Source organism: Mobula hypostoma, chromosome 14 (assembly GCF_963921235.1).
Source record: "Mobula hypostoma chromosome 14, sMobHyp1.1, whole genome shotgun sequence".
In the NCBI taxonomy this organism is placed as follows: Eukaryota; Metazoa; Chordata; class Chondrichthyes; order Myliobatiformes; family Myliobatidae; genus Mobula; species Mobula hypostoma.
The window spans coordinates 44,127,293-44,147,337 of NC_086110.1; the positions used below are offsets into that span (position 1 = coordinate 44,127,293).

A 20,045-nucleotide genomic window follows, 5' to 3' on the forward strand; every position below is an offset into this window, starting at 1 on the left:
ATTTTAAATTTAAAACATCGCAGTTCAATGTTTAAATACTGGTATAGTAGCCTGATAGCGTATTGACAATCTGTAAGGCACGCCAACTCAACGAAGGTTCAAAGTAAGCTCTCAGTATATTAATATCCAGTAGCTTTACACTAAATTAAGTCCCAAGGTGTCATATTATTACCATATGTTTAAGGAAAGTAAAATCTTGAAGAAAATTTACTGAACTGAAAATGGTAAATAGCTCAAGTTCCATTGTATTACAGGAACACTTACCTACCCTGGTAATTAAATTCACTTGATTCATGTTCAGTTCTGTTGAAAAGTTCAAAACATGGCCTGTGTAATTGTGCATTTTAGTATAATATCAGGAAATTGCATCTTTTATGTCATTGAAATTAAAAGGATCAATTACCTCTTCTTCTATAGCTAACATTTTATGATTGGTTGATGTCTGAACTGGAAATTCAGCCACATGGAGATCTATTAAGCAATGTAGACAGGTAAATATTTTATTGATTCTAATGTAAATATGGAAAATGCTTTCCCCCAGTATGTTGAGTAGTAAATAACCCCGATTCCCTATTAGAAAATACAGTAAACTATAAACATGAGGTTCTGCAGATGCTGGAAGTCCAGAGCAACACATACAGAATGTTAGAGGAACTCAGCAGGTCAGGCAGCATCTATGGAAATGAATAAACAATAAAGAAGGCTGAGACCCTTCTTTAGGACAAGAAAAGATTGGGTAAGGCGATAGAATAGAAGTGAGGGTGGGAAAGGAGGATTAGCTAGAAAGAAAATAAACTACTATGTGTTTATTTTGGAAATAAATCAGCTTTTAAAGAAGGCAGCTGTATGTCTCCACTGGAATTAATAATTTACTGTTTTAACCTCCCTGCATAAAAGGATGTTATACCTTATCATTGATTCATTCTAAATATAGTTAAAACATTGTTATAGACTTGATTTTATAATGACTGGTACATTTTAATAGGGATGAATATCGTTAAAATGTCATCTACTTCCAGGTTCCACATATTTTCTGCTTATCTATTGAATATCAATGATTACTTACAAAGGATTGCATTGTTAAATTGGAAATGTCATTGCTGAGTTTTCCTTTTTCCAGTGATTGTTGAGTGTCAGTTAGACTGGAAATTGGCAAGAGACCAGGAACATGAAAGATTCTATGCTTCATTTACAGACAAGAATATCAACATTGGGCCTGTTACCAACATTATCTGCCATCTCCTCTTACAGCAGGGGGCTGTGGAGGAGATCTAGTGACTGCGTGTAGGATTATTATTAATGCATTAATGGATTTCAATAAAAGGTAAATTTCCATAATTTGTTACATGATCAGATTACATTGCCTTTGGTTTATAATGCCCTAACCTTTCACTTTTCACTTTGTCTTATCTTCATTCCCTCAAAAATCTCGACCATGGACTGACCCTTGTTGGCATGTGCCACTTTTTCCTAATGATACAGGGGTTACTAACTTGGAGCACCGGCAGCTCTTTTCTCTGACTTGTTGAAGTTCACTTTCATGACCGGAAGGTAATGTGATATGAACACAAGTTGATAGGTGCACGTGTCTGAAGCATGTTCAGTTCAAATAGCCTTAACTATGCCTCCTATTACCACCATGAAAGATGTTGTCCATGGAGCTGCTGATATGTTGTCTAATTGATCTATTAAAACTTTCAAGGTGTACAATAATCCTGGACTGGGGGAAGTACTCTTCATTTTTCCACTTCCCTTTCATCCAGCACTTGAAAAGTCAAAGAATTGAGGCTTATAAGGACTGCTACAGAAAATCAGTTAAGGGCAGTACAGTTTAGCCTTTGATCATATTGAATGTGGGACAGGCTTCAGGGGCCTGATGGCCTGCTCCTGCTTCTGTTTTCTTGTGTTCCCATTCACCCCTTGGCCACACATCTCATTGGAGAAACCAAGAAGAACAAAGTGATTTGAAAGTCCTGAATCAATAGTATAGAGACAGATCTTTGAGAGTTCAACCTCTGAGTGCAATAAGCATAGTTTACAAGATTGCAGGGCATCACTTTCAGCATCAATCCGGTTAATAAATGTGGGTCTTCATGTGGTCTATAGCTTTCATTACTGGATGTAGTTTTATGATTACTTGCAGAGCCAAAGTTCAAAACTTCAAAGGATTTGCTTGTACAGAACTTCCTTCAATCAATAGATCGGGTTATGAAAATGTTATCTGTCTCCTGCAGGTAAATATTCCTTTCATAGCACTAACACTGACGATTGGATTAATTTCAGTCCTAATTCTGTGCTGTTCTATAAATATTTAATATTTTACCTTTGAATGCCTTTAATTATTACTGACTTTCATGTTTGCATGTCCTTCGTGCTGCAGAAAATCTGTTTGGTTAATTTGCTTCTTTTTGGTAAGTTTTCTAAGAGTTGCAGGCGGAGCCCAGGGCTCTGTGGTAATGAGAGGACAGTAATTAAATTGTCACAAATTCAAATATTAAATTTATTGGGTTTAGACATAATACACCTAGACCTCTTCACTCATGGGCTTTCTGCATTTCAGCAACTTGATAAACCATTGATCTTATCTGTCAGATTTCATAAATTATTTAGTAAATTTGGTATTAAAAAGAATGGTTTTTTAAAAATTTGAATTTACAAGAACATAAGAAACATAAGTGGGAATAGGCTGCTGTGTTATAATTTATTAAAGCTGATGGTTGTGTTTTAATCTGCTCTCTTGCCTGAGGTCCATATGCTCTGATCTTCCCAATGTTGAAAGCGTGGACTTGGCCTTGAGCCATCAATGACTGGCTACTAACTCTAGGATAGTGAATTCCAAGGATTTACAGCCCTGTTTTTATAGACTAAAATATTTAGGGTTTTAGGTGGTATTTGGGGGAGATATTTTTTTAAACAGTATGTTCAGTTTGTTGCATTTGATTGCAGGAAATTGTGTTTGATCTGGAAAGGCTATGGGCAAAAGCACCCGGCAAAAATTTATCACCTGAACGTGGTCATTTTCTCCTGGATGTGTTTCGGGATAGAAAAGCAAAAGTGGAATTGCTGATGTTGAGCCAGCAGTTAGAGCACCAGGCTGAACTGCATCTATTTGTTAGGTAAGAGCAAGAATGAAGATCTTTAAAAGCAATTGTCACACAGTTAAAAAATTATATGCTACTAACATTGAGTATTGAAATCATGAGCCTTTTCTATTTTCTACTACTATGTAACTAACACATAATTCTAAAGGGTCAAGGAGAGCTTTTAAGTTGAGCTGTTTATTAATTGTTCATAATCTTAACTGTAATCATGAAAACTCCAAACTAGTGAGAGCACAGGGAATATAGTACAGTCCAGCACTGGGACAAGCCCTTTGGTCCACAATGTTGTGCCAAACTAATGAAATGAGTAATCAAATCCCTCAGCCTGTACAAAACCATATACTTACATTTGCTGCACATTCATCTGCCTATTTAAGAGTCCCGTGAACATCACTGTTATATCATCCCAGGCACTCACCGCTGTGTTTCTAAAAAAAAAACAACTTGCCCCACACATTCTTTGAACTTTCTCCCTATCATCTTAAATGCATTATTATTCTTTTAACCTTGGGGAAAAATATACCGGCTGTCTATCTACTCCTTTCATAATCTTATAAAGTTCTATTAGATCTCCCCTCAGCTTCACCACTCCAGAGAAAAAGAATCAATTTTGCCCAAAAGGAAGTGAGATGCCAAACCATCCAATGAATACCTAATTAAACCATACACTTTAATCACAACTTCTTCCTTTCAAATCGTAAAAGCTGCTTTAAATGTCAGAAAATGTCTAGTTCGTGGGTTACATAGAAAAGCTTAATCAGGTGATTACCGCTCACCATTGCAATAAAATGGCTACTGCCTTGAGTCTTATTCTGCTAGTCTATTCCCACTAACTGTTTAGTTTAACTTGAACAATAAATTTTGTACTTGTTTAAACATCAAACCCATAAGCAGGTTTCAGTCTGGATCACCTTATCCCTGCAGTCACAATCTGCATCGACTGTACAAATAGGAGGTGGGAGGTTCTGGATACATTAGTCTTTAAAGGATTTCTGTATGCTGTGCAGCACTATTCGTTTGCCCTCTATGTGTTCACTCAATGCTGAAGTAATACTTCAGCCAGCCAATCTTTAGAGCTCCTTAAAAAAAAATTATTCTTCACACGAGTCTGGCCAGGGAATGCTAACAAATGCTAAGCTGTAAAAACAACACGTCTGAACCAGATGCTGATTTCATCTGACAGTTACACATATCCTTTTCGGAAAAGAGGGCATATAATATTAGATAGAAATGGGAACACTGCTCTATTTCATCCTTAAGAACTGGGGGAGTTTGACATAAACAAGTGAGAGAGGGTAACTATACAGAAACACAAGGGTTGAAACCAGGTAATTTTACCCTGTGTTGCCCAGTTTTATGCTGGATATGCATGATTTTACCTTCAGTAACATAGTAATTAGCTTAATAAAACAAAAGGTGAACACTATTGTTTCTCACACAAGATTCTGCCTTTTTCTGGCATGATTAGAATTCTATTGGCACTTCCTCCTGTTGTGCTGTTCAGAACTTGCACGGATGGCCCGAAAACAATTCTGGAATGTGGGGAATTCTTCCAGTTTACAAATAGAGAACTGGTAAGTCTGGTTTAGAAAACTATAGCTAACCAATTGCGTTAATTTATAAATATACACACAAGAGGTTTATGGCGTAATTGATGATAATCGGCAGGAATGTATTTAAAATGCATTGCTCAGTAATAGAGAGAATTCCTGTTAAGGTGTCAGTCAGTTGCTGATTTTGACATTTATGGTTGGAACTTTTAGTCCTCTGAGGGTCACAATGAATGGGCTACAGCTGCATCAGAATTAGATTTAATATCACTGGCATATGTTGTAAAATTTGTTTTGTGGCAGAAGTGTATTGCAATACATAATAAAATCCATAAATTACAGTAAGTATTCCAGCTGATAAACAGGGGGTGAGGCTTTAGTTTCTCATAGTTCTATACTGTGCTCTCAACACGCCTAAATATATCCAACACACTTGTGGTTTAATGCAGTTTTAAGGCTAAGGGTGCAGTTATCTAAAACAAGCACTGGGACTCATTTTTGTCTTTCCTGAAGAATGGTGCAGCTTTGCATCCTGATTCCATATGAAAGGGAAAACCCTCTTTTGGAAATTCACTCAGTCGCCACTTTATTAGGTACACCTCTACAGCTGCTCATTAATGCAATTACCTAATCAGGCAATCATGTGGCAGCAGCTCAGTGAATAAAAGCATGTAGACATGGTTCGGACCAAAATTAACATGGGGAGGAAATGTGATTTAAGTGACTTTAGCTGTGGAATGAATGATCACTGGTGCCAGACCGGGTGGTTTGAGTATCTCAGAAACTGCGGATCCTGCCTATCACACTCTACAGTCTCTAGAGTTTACAGAGAATGGTGTGTAAACAAAAAAAAACATCAAGTGAGTGGCAGCTCTTTGGGCAAAAACACTTTGTTAGTGAGAGAGGTCAGAGGAGAATGCCCAGACTGGTTCAAGCTGACAGGAAGGTGACAGTAACTTAAATAACCATGTATCACGACAGTGGTGTGCAGAAGAGCATCGCAGAATGCACAACATGTCGATTCTTGAAGAGGCCAGGCCGTAGCAGCAGAAGACCACAAACATAACTCACTAGGCACTTTATTAGATACAGGATGTAGCCAGTAAAGTGCCCACTGAGTATAAATGTCAAGTCAGAAACAACAGGACAGGTAATTAGACTGGGTGTACAGAAGGAACGAACCAGCCATTGGAAGTCCTACATTTTGCCCTTATTTGACACCACACTTTCTATTTATTTGTACTTCTGAGCATTTTGAGAAAGGGACAATGGTCTGCAAAGTGCAGTCTGAGGAGCTGGATTAGCAATGTGTAGGCACCCATGGCACAATGTACAAAAGTAATGTGTGAAAATAAGGAGTTGCCCACTTGTCATGAATGTCTTTGTCAAGGGGCAGTGGAAGCAATCTTTAAATATTTTCAGACTGAATTGGGTAGAATCTTGGTGAGCAAATGGGTAAAAAGGTACTGGGGTAGGTGAGAATACAGCCTAAGGTTAGCCATAATTGTATTGAATGATGGAGCAGTGACTCAAGTCGCCCACTCTTGCACCTAATTTGTATGTTAATATGTACAAATGTACTAAAATAGGAGGTGCAATTGGAAAAAATAAAACAGATGGAAAGTTTGTAGAGCATCTGCAGATTTTCTCTTGTTTGAGTAAGTTTGTAGCCATGTTATCGTTTACGTTATTCATAGTCTGGGTGTTGCACAATATCCATGTCAAGAGTGCATTGAAGCTTCAGTACCCTCACTGTAGTTTTATTTGTTCCTATCAGTAACGTTATCTTTTTCTGACAATGGGATCACGTAATCTGGATAAAGTTGTTAGTCCTGTTTTTTTAAAAAGGGATTTTAAAAATATTTTAATGTTATTTTCAAGAAATTCTCAGACTTCCTCTATTTGTTGCTTATGTATGCTGTGGAAAATATACTGAATATGTATTACATTGATTACCTTCGGATATCTACCTTGTCAATCTTTTAACCAGTAGAAATATAGAATGAAAATGGAATGTTGTAGTTCTGGAAATCTGTAATAAAAACCGAAAATGCTGGAAATGACTCAGCAGGTCAGGCAGCACTTTCGCAAAGAAAGATGGTTAATGTTTTGGGTCCGAGACCATGCGTCAGAACTGCTCAGTCTCGTTGTATAATTACCTTATCTCAAAGCTGAGTCCAGCTTACCTTCATAATGCATCCTTTGGTTACCATCCCTGCAAGATGAAGCATTAATCTATTGAAAACTGCTTAATGGTTTTGTCTCGAGTTTCTTGGTTCCAGACCAGGAAGCATTACATGTAGGGTTCATATTAATAATCTTTTAATTGGTGTTCATTAAGGTTGCAAACTCAGTTACCTTTTTCTTTGTTTTTCAGCGGAATGGTTACTCCAAGGAGTTGGCTCTTTCTTTTGATATTACTTTACACTTCTTCAGAGTAAGGAATCCAGTTCATTACCCTCCTGTTCAATATATGTAACAAATCTACTACCTCAATTTACTCTGTAAGATACAGAATGAGGCTGTGACATAATATTCCTTAGAATAACTGTATTGCATAATGATTACTATCCAGCCTATCATTTACTGTCCATATTGAGCTGTCCTATCGAGTTTGATATTATAATGGATCTTGCTGCACAACTGTGTAATGAACAATTACCTACGTTGTTCAGTGAGGGTACTTCGTTTATTGGCTGAAGAAGTTTACATGTAAGTTCTGGTAGCTTCATGCTCATTTCTTTAATTGATGTTAGTTTATTTTTACTGGATGGAACATGGGCATTACTGGCAAGGCTGGAATTTGTTGTCCATCCTTAGTTGCTCTTGAGAAGGTGGGGATCAACTGCTATGAATTGCCGTGGTCTTTGTCAGGACATTAGTTGCTAGGACATTTCAGAGTTTTGATCCAATAACAATGCCAAACTGACCATGTATTTTCGATTCAAGTGTACAACTTGGAGAAGAACCTGGAGGTGATGGAGCACTCTGGCACTTACACCCTTGTCTTTGGTGAAAGACATTCCATGTGTTGGAGTAACCTGGATGGGTGACTGCAGTTGGGACATAGTTACTGTGTTGTAGTGATGGGAGGCAATGATACTTTTGAGGTGCCAACCAAATGAGCTGTTTGTTTTGGATGTGTTGAGCTCCTTGAGAGATATATTGGAAGAACTGCACTCTTCCAGGCAAGGTGAGGAGCCCTCTATCACACTCTCGAGTAATGGTTATTGGTGTTTGAAAGGCTTAGGAACATGAGGAGCCGCTTGTAGGATCAAAATTAAAGTAAATGTATTATCAAAGTACAGATATGTCACTATATACTATCTTAAGATTTATTTTTTCATTTACAGGAAAATAAAATACAATAGCTTTTACAGAAATTCTATCCATACAGACTGACAAGCAACCAATGTGCAAAAGTAGACAAATTGTGCAAATAATAAAAAAAGTAAATAAATAATACAGAGAACTTGAGTTGTAGAGTCTTGGAAGTGAGTCTGTAGGTGGTAGAGTCCAGTTCTGAAGTGAGTGAGGTTATCCATGATGGTTGTAGGGGAGTAATTGTTCTAAACCTGGTGGTGTGGGACCCGAGGCTCCTATGTCTCCTGCCCTAATGGCAGTCGGGAGAAGAGAGCATGGCCTGGATGATGGGTGTCCTTTATGTTGAATGCTGCTTTCTTGTGGCAGCGCTCATTGTAAATGTGCTCAGTGATGCGGAGGGATTTGACTGTGGTGTACCGAGCTGTATTCACCACTCTATGTAGAGTTTCTGTTGGTGTTTCCATACCAGCCCAGTCAGGATATTCTCCACTGTGCACCTCCTTCTCCACTTGTCAAAGTTTTACATGACATGACAAAATTACGCAACTTTATAAGAAAGTAGAGGCACTGTTGTGTGTTCTTTATGATAGCACTTACGTGCTGTGCTGGTCCCAGAACAGATTCTCTGATGTGGTAATGCCAAGGAATTTAAAGTATCTGATCCTCTCTACATCTGATTCCCTAATGACTCATGGACCTCTGACTCCTTCCTCCTTTAGTCAATAATCAGTTCTTTGGTTTTGCTGACAGGTGATGGACTGGGCCATATCCACTCTTTTTTAGTGATCTTTTCCATTCAAGGGCATTAGTGTTTCCATACCAGGCTGTGATGCAACCAGTCAGTGTATTCTCCACTGTACATCTGTAGAAGTTTGTCAAAGTTTCAGATGACATGTGGAATCTAAGCAAGTGACTATGAAAGTAGAGGTGTTGTTGTTCCTTCGTTGTAATAACACTTACACGCTGTACCCAGGACAGATCCTTTGAAATCATAATGTCATAATGCCAAAGAACTTAAAGTTACTGACCCCTCCACCTCTGACCCCCTCATGGGGACTGGCTCGTGGACCTGCAGCTTCCTCCTCCTGTAGTCACCTACAGCACTTGTGCTCATAGTAATTGTTGAGAAGATGTTGTTGCCAACCTGAACTAGCTGGGGCCTGAAAGTTAGGCCAACAACAATGTTGTTGTCAGCAAACTGAAATATGTCATTAGCGCTGTGCTTAGCCACACAGTCACAGATATAAATCAAGTAGAGCAGGGGCTAAGCACACGGTCTTGTATGCTTAGGATACCTGTCCTCTTACCTGTTGTCACCACAATATATCTGTGGTTGCCGGTTGAGTGCCCTGTCAGTATACCCTGTGAGAACACTGATGCAAGAGGACTCAGTGATGTCAGTGCCATTGAATGTTAAGGACAAGTTTTAGACTTTGTCTTGTGGAAGTGGTCATTTTCTGAATGCTATCTTGCCAGTCATCATCCCTTCCTGAATATTGTCCAGGTTTTACTTCTACAAGCATGAGCTGAGAACAGAACATTGTGAGCATTCACACTTTTGACCTTAGAAAGTCAGACTGTGTTATTTCAATATGCTTTCATTGATTTTATTATCATTAGTATTCTATTGTGGGTTTATTGAGTATTCCTGCATGAAAATGAATCTCTGAGTTGTATTTGGTGACACATATGTACTTCGATAATACATTTACTTTGAACTTTGAATATTAAAGCACAATCATGGCAACAGGGCATGATGATGTCATTAGCTATGATTTCATGGTCTGGATTACTGCTGCCTTCCTTGTACTTAGAGCTTTGAGCATTATTTCTGTTGGTTTTTTTGTCATTGCTCTGTTGTCTTTGTGGGTGTTTCTAGATACAGTAATGTGAGTAAACATTGAGCAAATTACAGTGTCATCTGAATGTGAGAGAGTAGAAGAAAAATGAAATGCAAGTTGGGTGGAAGTCAGAAAAATTGAAAAAATGGGAGTCGATCAAACGTTTATTTTGTCCTTGAGGTTTATGTGTGAATAACAATCATAAAACATGTAATCGCTTATCTATAATCTCTAGAAGGATTCAGTTTGTATGTAAATATGAGAAGTATTCGCAACACAACAGATAAGTTGATGGCAGATAAAAATAAATTATTTGAACTTTACAGACTACAAAGACATGAATGCAATAGCTAAGTTGACGACTAAGTATTCTAGGGAGATATCTTTTAGAGATGGTTAAGATGTAGTATTTGGATTTTCAAAAACTGGAAAGGTTAGGGGCAAACAAATATCCTTGGCTAACTAAACTGTGGGTAAGATGATGGATTGGAGGATTAAATCTTTGTTTTTTGGATGGAAAAAAACTACAGTGGTTCAAGTGGCCTTGATCTCGTGACTGTTCTGTGAAGGGAATTGCTATTGTTTACTGGGGAGAGAGGAGACAGTGACTCAGTTCAAACATCTGTAAAAGGAGAAACATTGTGAGGCCTCATTGAAAGGAAATGAGTAAAATAAACTTAAAAAATAAAACTAACCAAAAGTAGGACTGTTTGATAACCTTGCATTGATTTGTGTTTTTCAGTTAGACGCAGCCCCCAATAAACCACACCAGACAATGATTTTGCCTAATAATTATACTTTAATTATTCTTTATTGATCATAATTAGTGTAGATAACTCAAACATTTATTATGTAATTTCAAACAAGACTTTGGTGCACAATTGTTTTAGTTACACACCTCTTATTTGACAACTTCCAGCTTCCACTACTTATATTCAAATATTACCCACTCTAGACTAATCCAGTCGGAGTTTTCTGTTCCTGATTCAGTATCTTCTATGATGATTATTCTCTGGAGGTGTTGCTCCTGGTCATCCTTTGAGGGAACTTGTCATATATTTCTTTCCATACCTCTCTGAAATTGCTTTGATTTTACAGGGAATTGTTTAGTCCATTACTTTCCTTGTATGTACGTGTTTCTTTGATTTCAAATTCCTCATCTTCAGAATCACTTTAAACCGCTAACCACCTGAGTGTGTGATTATTAGGATTTCTGCTTTTACCTCTGAATAGGATGTCTCTTCCCAGACAAGGGTCTTGACCCAAAACGTTGACTGTCCATTTCAAAAATCCACCATTGATGCTTCCTGGTCTGTCAAGTTCCTCCAGCGTTTTGTGTGTGTTCCTTGAATTTCCAGCATCTGCAGATTTTCTCATCTATAGTTTTTTTTTGTGTGTTGGTCCAGATTCCAGCATCCACAGTCTCTTGAATCTCTAACATTTCTGTACCTGTTTCTTCTATTCTAGTGGGATTGTTCACAGAGCTTTAAAGCAATTTCAGCTCCATCCTCCTGTTGATACTAGCCAGCTCTTCAGACGTTAAAAAGTGATATCAAACAAATTTGCAGCATTCCACCAACATTGCGAGACCACCACAGGAATCTGCCTTTTAAACTTTGATCCCCATGTAGAGCCCTCGTGTGCATTTCTTTCTTTCCCCTATCCCACTTCTCTTCCCATTTAACTCACTGACTCCCTTTCCCAAAAGGCACCTGAGCCTAAGCTGCAATCCCATCCCTGCCTGACCTCCTTTTATTTTTAAATGGCATACTTTCTCAGGTACTCCTATTTGAATGACACTTTGCTCTCAACAAAGACATCTCCCAACATTTATGGCAGAGTACTCAGCATCCAATGAGAGAGGACCCAATTGGACAACCTACACCAGTGGGTACAGTGGGGTCTTGTCAGGCTGAAGCTGGGCTGTAGCATCGAGGTCCATGGTGCCACATTGACTTGGGACTGTAATTAGTTCATGCTGTCATAAGATCAACATTAACTTGTTGGCCGTGTTATGTGTTTATCACCTTGTACATTAAGAACAAATAAAGAAGAGCATGATTTTTGGTGATTTTTTTGTCTCCACGTGTAAGACTTGAGTATTTGATTTCCGATATTGATGAACTGTCAATTGTGGGATTTAAAGGAATTTTGTCTGTAAGAGATGCAGATACCCAACTTGGATAGCAGCATATCGTTTGCTTGGACCACTGTGCTTCAGTGAAGTTTCTGGACTGTCTGTTCACAAACACTGTTAGATGTTGTTGTTAAAATAATGACGAGGCTGAGTCATCACTGGTGGCATGTGGTAATACAGATTAAACTGAATGTATGTGAGTCATTCGTTTGCTTGAGATAAGCAACGTCAAGTATCAGTGTGGTGCACCTTTGTACTTCTGTATAAATTAATTAGGGTGCAGGAGCTGAGTAGAGCATTTAGCACATTGAAGCTGTTCTGTTCATCAGCCTTTGCACCAATTTTCCTTAATGCCTTTTGTTGAGGAAAAACCCTCTTGTGTTAAAACTTGTTCTCTTCCTCTTGTTGGTGATGTGGAGAATAACTAACAGAATTTTCTGTTTCAGGGTTTGCTTAGTGCTTCGGTGAACTGTGAAGAGCCCAGTAGTGCTGTTGCTGGCATTCTAGATGATAGCAAAGCACATTGTCCTCTGCTCATGCTATCTGCAATGGTAATGACTACTCTGTATGTCTTGACATTTTTAGCCAAACATTAGAATACTTTGTGTTTGCCTCAGCCATGACCTTTATTTGTCACCTTCCATGAGTTCATATTTCTTTCCAATGGAGAATAGACATTCAAGATCTTGGGCTACTTCATCTAATCAAAACTCACTTAATTGTCATAAGTAATGACCCAGTTAACTATATAGGCATCCGTTAGTCTCATCAGACCATGGATTTGCGCCTTGGAAGGTTTCCAGGGCGCAGGCCTGGGCAAGGTTGTATGGAAGACCGGCAGTTGCCCATGCTGCAAGTCTCCCCTCTCCACGACACTGATGTTGACCAAGGGAAGGGCATTAGGACCCATACAGCTTGGCACCACTGTCGTCGCCGAGCAATATGTGGTTAAGTGCCTTGCCCAAGGACACACACAGCCAAGGCTCGAACTAGCGACCTTCAAATCACTAGACAAACGCCTTAACCACTTGGCCACAAGCCAACTACTGCACTGTTACTGAATAGTCAGCACGAAATTGGTTGATGTGATTATAAACTTGCAAAGTCTAGATAATTGTTTTATGATATTTTCAGATTGGGATGCCTAGTCTGAGTTACTTGCTAAGCTTCTTTAGGAGCTTAGTATCCTCATTACGTAGTCTGTTGAGATTTGCTGTAAAATCAGTTCTTTTTTAATGGAGCAAAAATGTTCACAATTATTATCTGTGGCTGAACTTCATCGATTTGGTGGGGATAGTTTTGTTGTGAATTAGTGAACTCTGGATCCAAACAGGCATGTCTGAAGCTGAGTCTTGCCTCCCAGTAGTGGCAAGGAAATCAAGCAGGAAACTACATGAGGCATTTTCTTTAAAATGGTGTAATGGTGCTGGGAGACGGCAGAATGTTAACAGGCTCTTTAAGTGCAGGCACCTATGAGCTACAAGAGATGAAATGGGTAAATATTGAGTAAAGTTTCAACATAATGGTCATACACTCTAACCCTAACGTTAAACTCAGCCTGTAACTGCTGTTGGCCTTTGATCAAGTTCATAGCAGCTGCCCATGGTTGTGCTGATGTGTTTCCTTTATTCAAATAAATATTTGAATATCAGGTCCCTTAGCCTTTAAAAATGACTTCTCCTATATCTAACTTGATCAACAATTATAGTCGCATTTGTATAAAGTTCAATATGAAATGGAAGTTCAGTCCATTTCCTTCTTTCAATGATTGAGTCTGTGCTTGATGTATGATGTAAGATGGAGAGTGACATAGTTAATTCAGAAACAAAGGTTCTGAACTTAAAGAAGGGTAACTTTGAAGGTATGAGACGTGAATTAGCTAAGATTGACTGGCAAATGACACTTAAAGGGTTGGCGGTGGATATGCAATGGCAAGCATTTAAAGATCGCATGGATGAACTACAACAATTGTTCATCCCAGTTTGGCAAAAGAATAAATCAAGGAAGGTAGTGCACCCGTGGCTGACAAGGGAAATTAGGGATAGTATCAATTCCAAAGAAGAAGCATACAAATTAAAAAGTGCCTCACCTGAGGACTGGGAGAAATTCAGAGTCCAGCAGAGGAGGACAAAGGGCTTAATTAGGAAGGGGAAAAAAGATTATAAGAGAAAACTGGCAGGGAACATAAAAACTGACTGTAAAAGCTTTTATAGATATGTGAAAAGAAAAAGATTGGTTAAGACAAATGTAGGTCCCCTACAGACAGAAACAGGTGAATTGATTATGGGGAGCAAGGACATGGCAGAGCAATTGAATAATTACTTTGGTTCTGTCTTCACTAAGCAGGACATAAATAATCTTCTGGAAATAGTAGGGGACAGAGGGTCCAGTGAGATGGAGGAACTGAGGGAAATACATGTTAGTAGGGAAGTGGTGTTAGGAAAATTGAAGGGATTAAAGGCAGGTAAATCCCCAGGGCCAGATGGTTTGCATCCCAGAGTGCTTAAGGAAGTAGCCCAAGAAGTAGTGGATGCATTAGTGATAATTTTTCAAAACACTTTAGATTCTGGACTAGTTCCTGAGGATTGGAGGGTGGCTAATGTAACCCCACTTTTTAAAAAAGGAGGGAGAGAGAAACCAGGGAATTATAGACCGGTTAGCCTAACATCGGTGGTGGGGAATCTGCTAGAGTCAGTTATCAAAGACGTGATAACAGCACACTTGGAAAGCGGTGAAATGATCGGACAAAGTCAGCGTGGATTTGTGAAAGGAAAATCATGTCTGACGAATCTCATTGAATTTTTTGAGGATGTAACTAGTAGAGTGGATAGGGGAGAACCAGTGGATGTGGTATATTTGGATTTTCAAAAGGCTTTTGACAAGGTCCCACACAGGAGATTAGTGTGCAAACTTAAAGCACATGGTATTGGGGGTAAGGTATTGATGTGGATAGAGACTTGGTTGGCAGACAGGAAGCAAAGAGTGGGAATAAACGGGACCTTTTCAGAATGGCAGGCAGTGACTAGTGGGGTACCGCAAGGCTCAGTGCTGGGACCCCAGTTGTTTCCAATATATATTAATGACTTGGATGAGGGAATTAAAGGCAGCATCTCCAAGTTTGCGGATGACACGAAGCTGGGCGGCAGTCTTAGCTGTGAGGAGGATGCTAAGAGGATGCAGGGTGACTTGGATAGGTTAGGTGAGTGAGCAAATTCATGGCAGATGCAATTTAATGTGGATAAATGTGAAGTTATCCACTTTGGTGGCAAAAACAGGAAAACAGATTATTATCTGAATGGTGGCCGATTAGGAAGAGGGGAGGTGCAACGAGACCTGGGTGTCATTATACACCAGTCATTGAAAGTGGGCATGCAGGTACAGCAGGCGGTGAAAAAGGCGAATGGTATGCTGGCATTTATAGCGAGAGGATTCGAGTACAGGAGCAGGGAGGTACTACTGCAGTTGTACAAGGCCTTGGTGAGACCACACCTGGAGTATTGTGTGCAGTTTTGGTCCCCTAATCTGAGGAAAGACATCCTTGCCATAGAGGGAGTACAAAGAAGGTTTACCAGATTGATTCCTGGGATGGCAGGACTTTCATATGAAGAAGGACTGGATGAACTAGGCTTGTACTCATTGGAATTTAGAAGATTGAGGGGGGGATCTGATTGAAATGTATAAAATCCTAAAGGGATTGGACAGGCTAGATGCAGGAAGATTGTTCCCGATGTTGGGGAAGTCCAGAACGAGGGGTCGCAGTTTGAGGATAAAGGGGAAGCCTTTTAGGACCGAGATTAGGAAAAACTTCTTCACACAGAGAGTGGTGAATCTGTGGAATTCTCTGCCACAGGAAACAGTTGAGGCCAGTTCATTGGCTATATTTAAGAGGGAGTTAGATATGGCCCTTGTGGCTAAAGGGATCAGGGGGTATGGAGGGAAGGCTGGTACAGGGTTCTGAGTTGGATGATCAGCCATGATCATACTGAATGGCGGTGCAGGCTCGAAGGGCCGAATGGCCTACTCCTGCACCTATTTTCTATGTTTCTATGAAACCAAGGTCATCTCCAAAGGCTCCAAACTGAAAAATCCCAATATTGGTGACATTGAGAGAAAATAAAGCTACTGCTTTAGAAGTATCTTTTTACTTCATATGATTAGAAGAATATTCACAATTTTTAAAAATCCATAGCATAATAGTAGTTAGTTTTCCATATTTAATGGTGGGAGGAAGATATCAAAATAAAAAAGCAAGTTTTATTGTGCTCCAGAAATTTGTTATGATCTTAACACTACCCTTTCTCTAAACAGCAGAGATATACATGCAAAGATTGTGTCAAGAAGGGTTAACCATTATAGTATCCCATTTCTGCTTTCAAATGTGTTAAAATTATTTCTGAATATTTTAAAGATATCTTATGGTCTATATAAGAAATAGACCTTTTCTTATAGTCTAGGTAAGAAAAATACTTTAGAAATTTAGATGCAAGTATAGTTCCGGAGTCTTATTTGATGGATTTACAACATTACTAATGTAGAAATTTCTTCAAGTTTAGAAATCAGAGCTCCTATGATTAGTCATGTCCAATAGCTTAATATCTGCTATAGGCCATGCATTCATTTGGCTCAATCATGATTTTAGCTTCTAATTATATTTGACATCTCAGAACATGTAGCCTTATACTGGGCACTAAGCCTAACCTTGTCACTAATGTCAGTCTTTTGCTTCCTGTCCATGAAGTGCTGGTGGGTGAGATTGGAGCCTGTTCTTTCCACACAATGGAAACGGATTAGTGATTCCTCGTTTCCCAGAGAACTGCAGAGGATGGTTGACAGCCAGTGCTGGGCAAACAGGTAATGCAGGAAAAAGGTGAATGAAATAAATAACGGCATAAAGAAAACTGTTTAGTTTGAACACCTGTAGGTTCTCCTTGAAGCTCTGGAATAGTATGAATACTCTTGTCAGCAAATGAGTGAAAAATATTAAACTATTGCTCAGTTTCTCTTAATTTTTTTAACATTTATTTTGAGGACCTGGGTGCAACTAGGAATGCCAGCATTAATTGCCATTTCTAATTGTTCTTGAGGTAGCGATGAGCCACTGCTTTGAATTGCTGTGGTCTTTCCGGTGAAGATGCTCTGTTGTTGGCTTGGGGTTAACTTCATCAAGTGCTATTTGTTCGATTTTTACATAGTCTCCCGTGACAATTTTTGAGGAAAGAGTTTACAAGTTCCATTCATAGTTGTTGTATTTTCCACCTGAAATTATAAGGCATTCATGCAGTTTTGATAATTAGTCAGTAAAAATTAATATACCACTGTGAAATGGGGAAAAGGATATTTTTTCAAGTTTGAAGTTTGTTGCTGCATCATTATCAGCAACAACCCATGGAGATGCATGGTTTTAAATCAAGCAAAAAAATTAAGCTGTTGCTTGCGACCCTGGTTTCTGGCTCTGGCGATTCAATATTTCTTACAACTGAATTCTAATATTTTTTAAATGCATACAAAGAGAAAATGGCCATTTTAAAGTTAGCATTATGGAATAATTAAATTCTTCTTTGATGTGGCTTTCAAGAGGAGGCAAAAAGTCCTGGTACCTCAGACTTGTATTTAAGCATCTCCCTAGAGACTGGGCTCAAACCCATTCCTTAATGATATTTGAGAAGAATGAAGAAGTCTTCCTTGCCTGGTGATCTCAAGTGTGCAAAAGAAATAAAAGTAGATCATACCAAGACTTGCTGACAAAACCTAAATTGAAATGGTACCCAATTTATTGATTTCTCCGAATTTCCACGGCATTTATTAGACAACCTGCACAAACCAGTGCAGTCACGGGTTTGATCCCTAGTTAATTTAAAATTTTGCACCGAGCAGTTGTCAAGTGTTGAAACTGGTGTCCTGGAGAAGATGCATGGGATTTAATGAGGCAGGCATCCTGCTTGAAGTGTAAATTTTGAACTTGGTTTCAAAAATTGACTGCAGGTTAGTAAAGGAAAGCAAATGTACATCATGAAATCAGAACTCAGTGGAGAGCATGCAGCTATAGGGGACAGGCAGAGAATTAACTAGGCAAAAGCATGATTTTAATAATTCCAACAGTGAAAGTGGAATTATAATTAAGATTGTCTACTACGATTGGTTGTGGCTGATTTATCCATCGCTGATTTTGAATTGCTTTGCATGTGGACTTCCTATCTTGTGATTCTTCAGTTAATAAGGTTTACTATTTTAGCTCTTAAAATTGATAAATCTTAGGCGTATATGAATAAAACTTTGATACAGCAGAAACTAGTTGAGCAATCTGAGGGTTCCCTTGCAGGTTACATTTATTGTCAGACAGGTAAAAAGATTAATGAAGGGAAATTGGTAAGTTTAATTTATATTTAAATTGTTGCAGGTTACTTTTGGGGAAATTGGAAAATCCTCCAGCCTGTCCTTCATGGGTGCTGGGTGCTTTTTTATACTTCACCCTGCGGAGGGAAAATGGCCTGAAGATGTTGCAGACAGCAACAAGAGAGATCTGTGCTGAAAATGAAATGGTAATCTTTTATTTTCCTTTCAATTTGATGAGTTATGCCTCTTTTGAAAAATACATCAAAAAGGTTAATGAATAAAAGCACGAATCTTATAAAAACAATGAACAAATGTTACACCACAATATTTGCTTATTAATCTGGTTTAACTTGCTTCCATTTGGGTTTACTGGTTACATTATCAGAGATTATCCTATTGAACCCTAGCTACATTTAAGGCATAGTGTTTTATAAGATTGTATTCTTTCTTTTTCAGTATTTTTATTATTAATTTCTACATAAAGAATACAGAGTACAAGTATATAAGTCAAAAAAGCTAAAATAATACCAATACATATTTGAATCACATTTGCAACCTCATTACTCTATATTCATGTAAATTAAATTAACTCATAATATTGAAATATGATAATTTTATTATTATACAGAAAAAAAATCTAAACCCACTACCAAGATCGAAGCTGCTTGGTAAAGAAAGAAAGAAGGAAAAAAATCCTTATCATATAGTGAAATATGTTATTAGCCAACACCAAATCAAAGGTTTTGAAAATAGTTCAAAAATGGTCCCCACAATGTGTGAAAGTCTTGGCTAGATTCAGAAATTGAACAACGGATCTTTTCTAAATTTAAACATGACAAAACATCACATAACCATTGAGCGTGAGTAGGCAGAACGCCATCCTTCCATTTAAGCAAGAGCGCCCTCCTAGCTATGAGAAATGAAAGCCAAAATGTGCAAATCAGATATCTCCAGAATATCTTTTTCTGCAACAATATCGAATAAAGCAGACAAAGGGTTAGGCTTAAAATTTATTTTGAAAAGTACAGAGAAAGTTTTAAATACTTCCTTCTAGTATTTAAGCTTCTCCATTATTACATTATTTTTGTATTCTGAATACTCTGCTATGGTTTCAACTCAGTCCAGATGTTTCTGCCCACACCCTCAGTGTCACCGGATTTCTCATTCCTGTGATGGTGTTCTCGAAACAGGATACTAATCTCTGAAAGCTGTCCCTGTTGTTACGTTTCCTCCTGTGTAAGAAGATGCATATTGTTATTATCAAGTAATCTGTTCATTGTTTACTTTCATATTTTCCATTAATTTTTAGTGTCATTGTGTTATAGAAAAGTACAGCACAGAAACTGGCCCTTTGGTCTATCTAATCCATGCCGGACCATTTAAATTGCCTACTCCCATCGACCTGCACCGGGACCATAGCCCTCTATACCCCTACTGTCCATGTACATGTCCAAACTTCTCTTGAACATTGAAATTGAGCTCGCATGCACCACCTGTGTTTGCAGCTCATTCCGTACTCACGACCCTCTGAATGTAGAAGTTTCTTCTCATGTACCTCTTAAATCTTTCATCTTTAACCCTGCTTGAGAACTTGCTGAACCTGGGCCTCTGTACCTCCCTCGGCAACTGGATCCTCGACTTCCTAACCGGAAGACTACAATCTGTACGGATTGTTGATAACATATCCTCCTCGCTGTCGATCAACACTGGCGCACCTCAGGGGTGTGTGCTTAGCCCACTACTCTATTCTCTGTATACA

The 20,045-nt window shown here is 38.6% G+C and overlaps 1 protein-coding gene across 2 annotated transcripts in view; it reads left to right on the plus strand.

The window, feature by feature from the left end:
• The window catches only part of LOC134356239 (Fanconi anemia group A protein-like), a 128,611-nt gene that overhangs the window by 89,230 nt on the left and 19,336 nt on the right, over positions 1-20,045 (plus strand). For both annotated transcript variants that reach the window (XM_063067033.1, XM_063067032.1), the window contains exons 30-38: positions 418-491; positions 1,196-1,324; positions 2,144-2,234; positions 2,947-3,116; positions 4,570-4,675; positions 7,029-7,088; positions 12,400-12,504; positions 16,692-16,804; positions 18,351-18,492. In XM_063067033.1, coding sequence (XP_062923103.1) covers positions 418-491; positions 1,196-1,324; positions 2,144-2,234; positions 2,947-3,116; positions 4,570-4,675; positions 7,029-7,088; positions 12,400-12,504; positions 16,692-16,804; positions 18,351-18,492 — 990 coding nt within the window. The remainder of the gene's footprint in view (positions 1-417; positions 492-1,195; positions 1,325-2,143; positions 2,235-2,946; positions 3,117-4,569; positions 4,676-7,028; positions 7,089-12,399; positions 12,505-16,691; positions 16,805-18,350; positions 18,493-20,045) is intronic.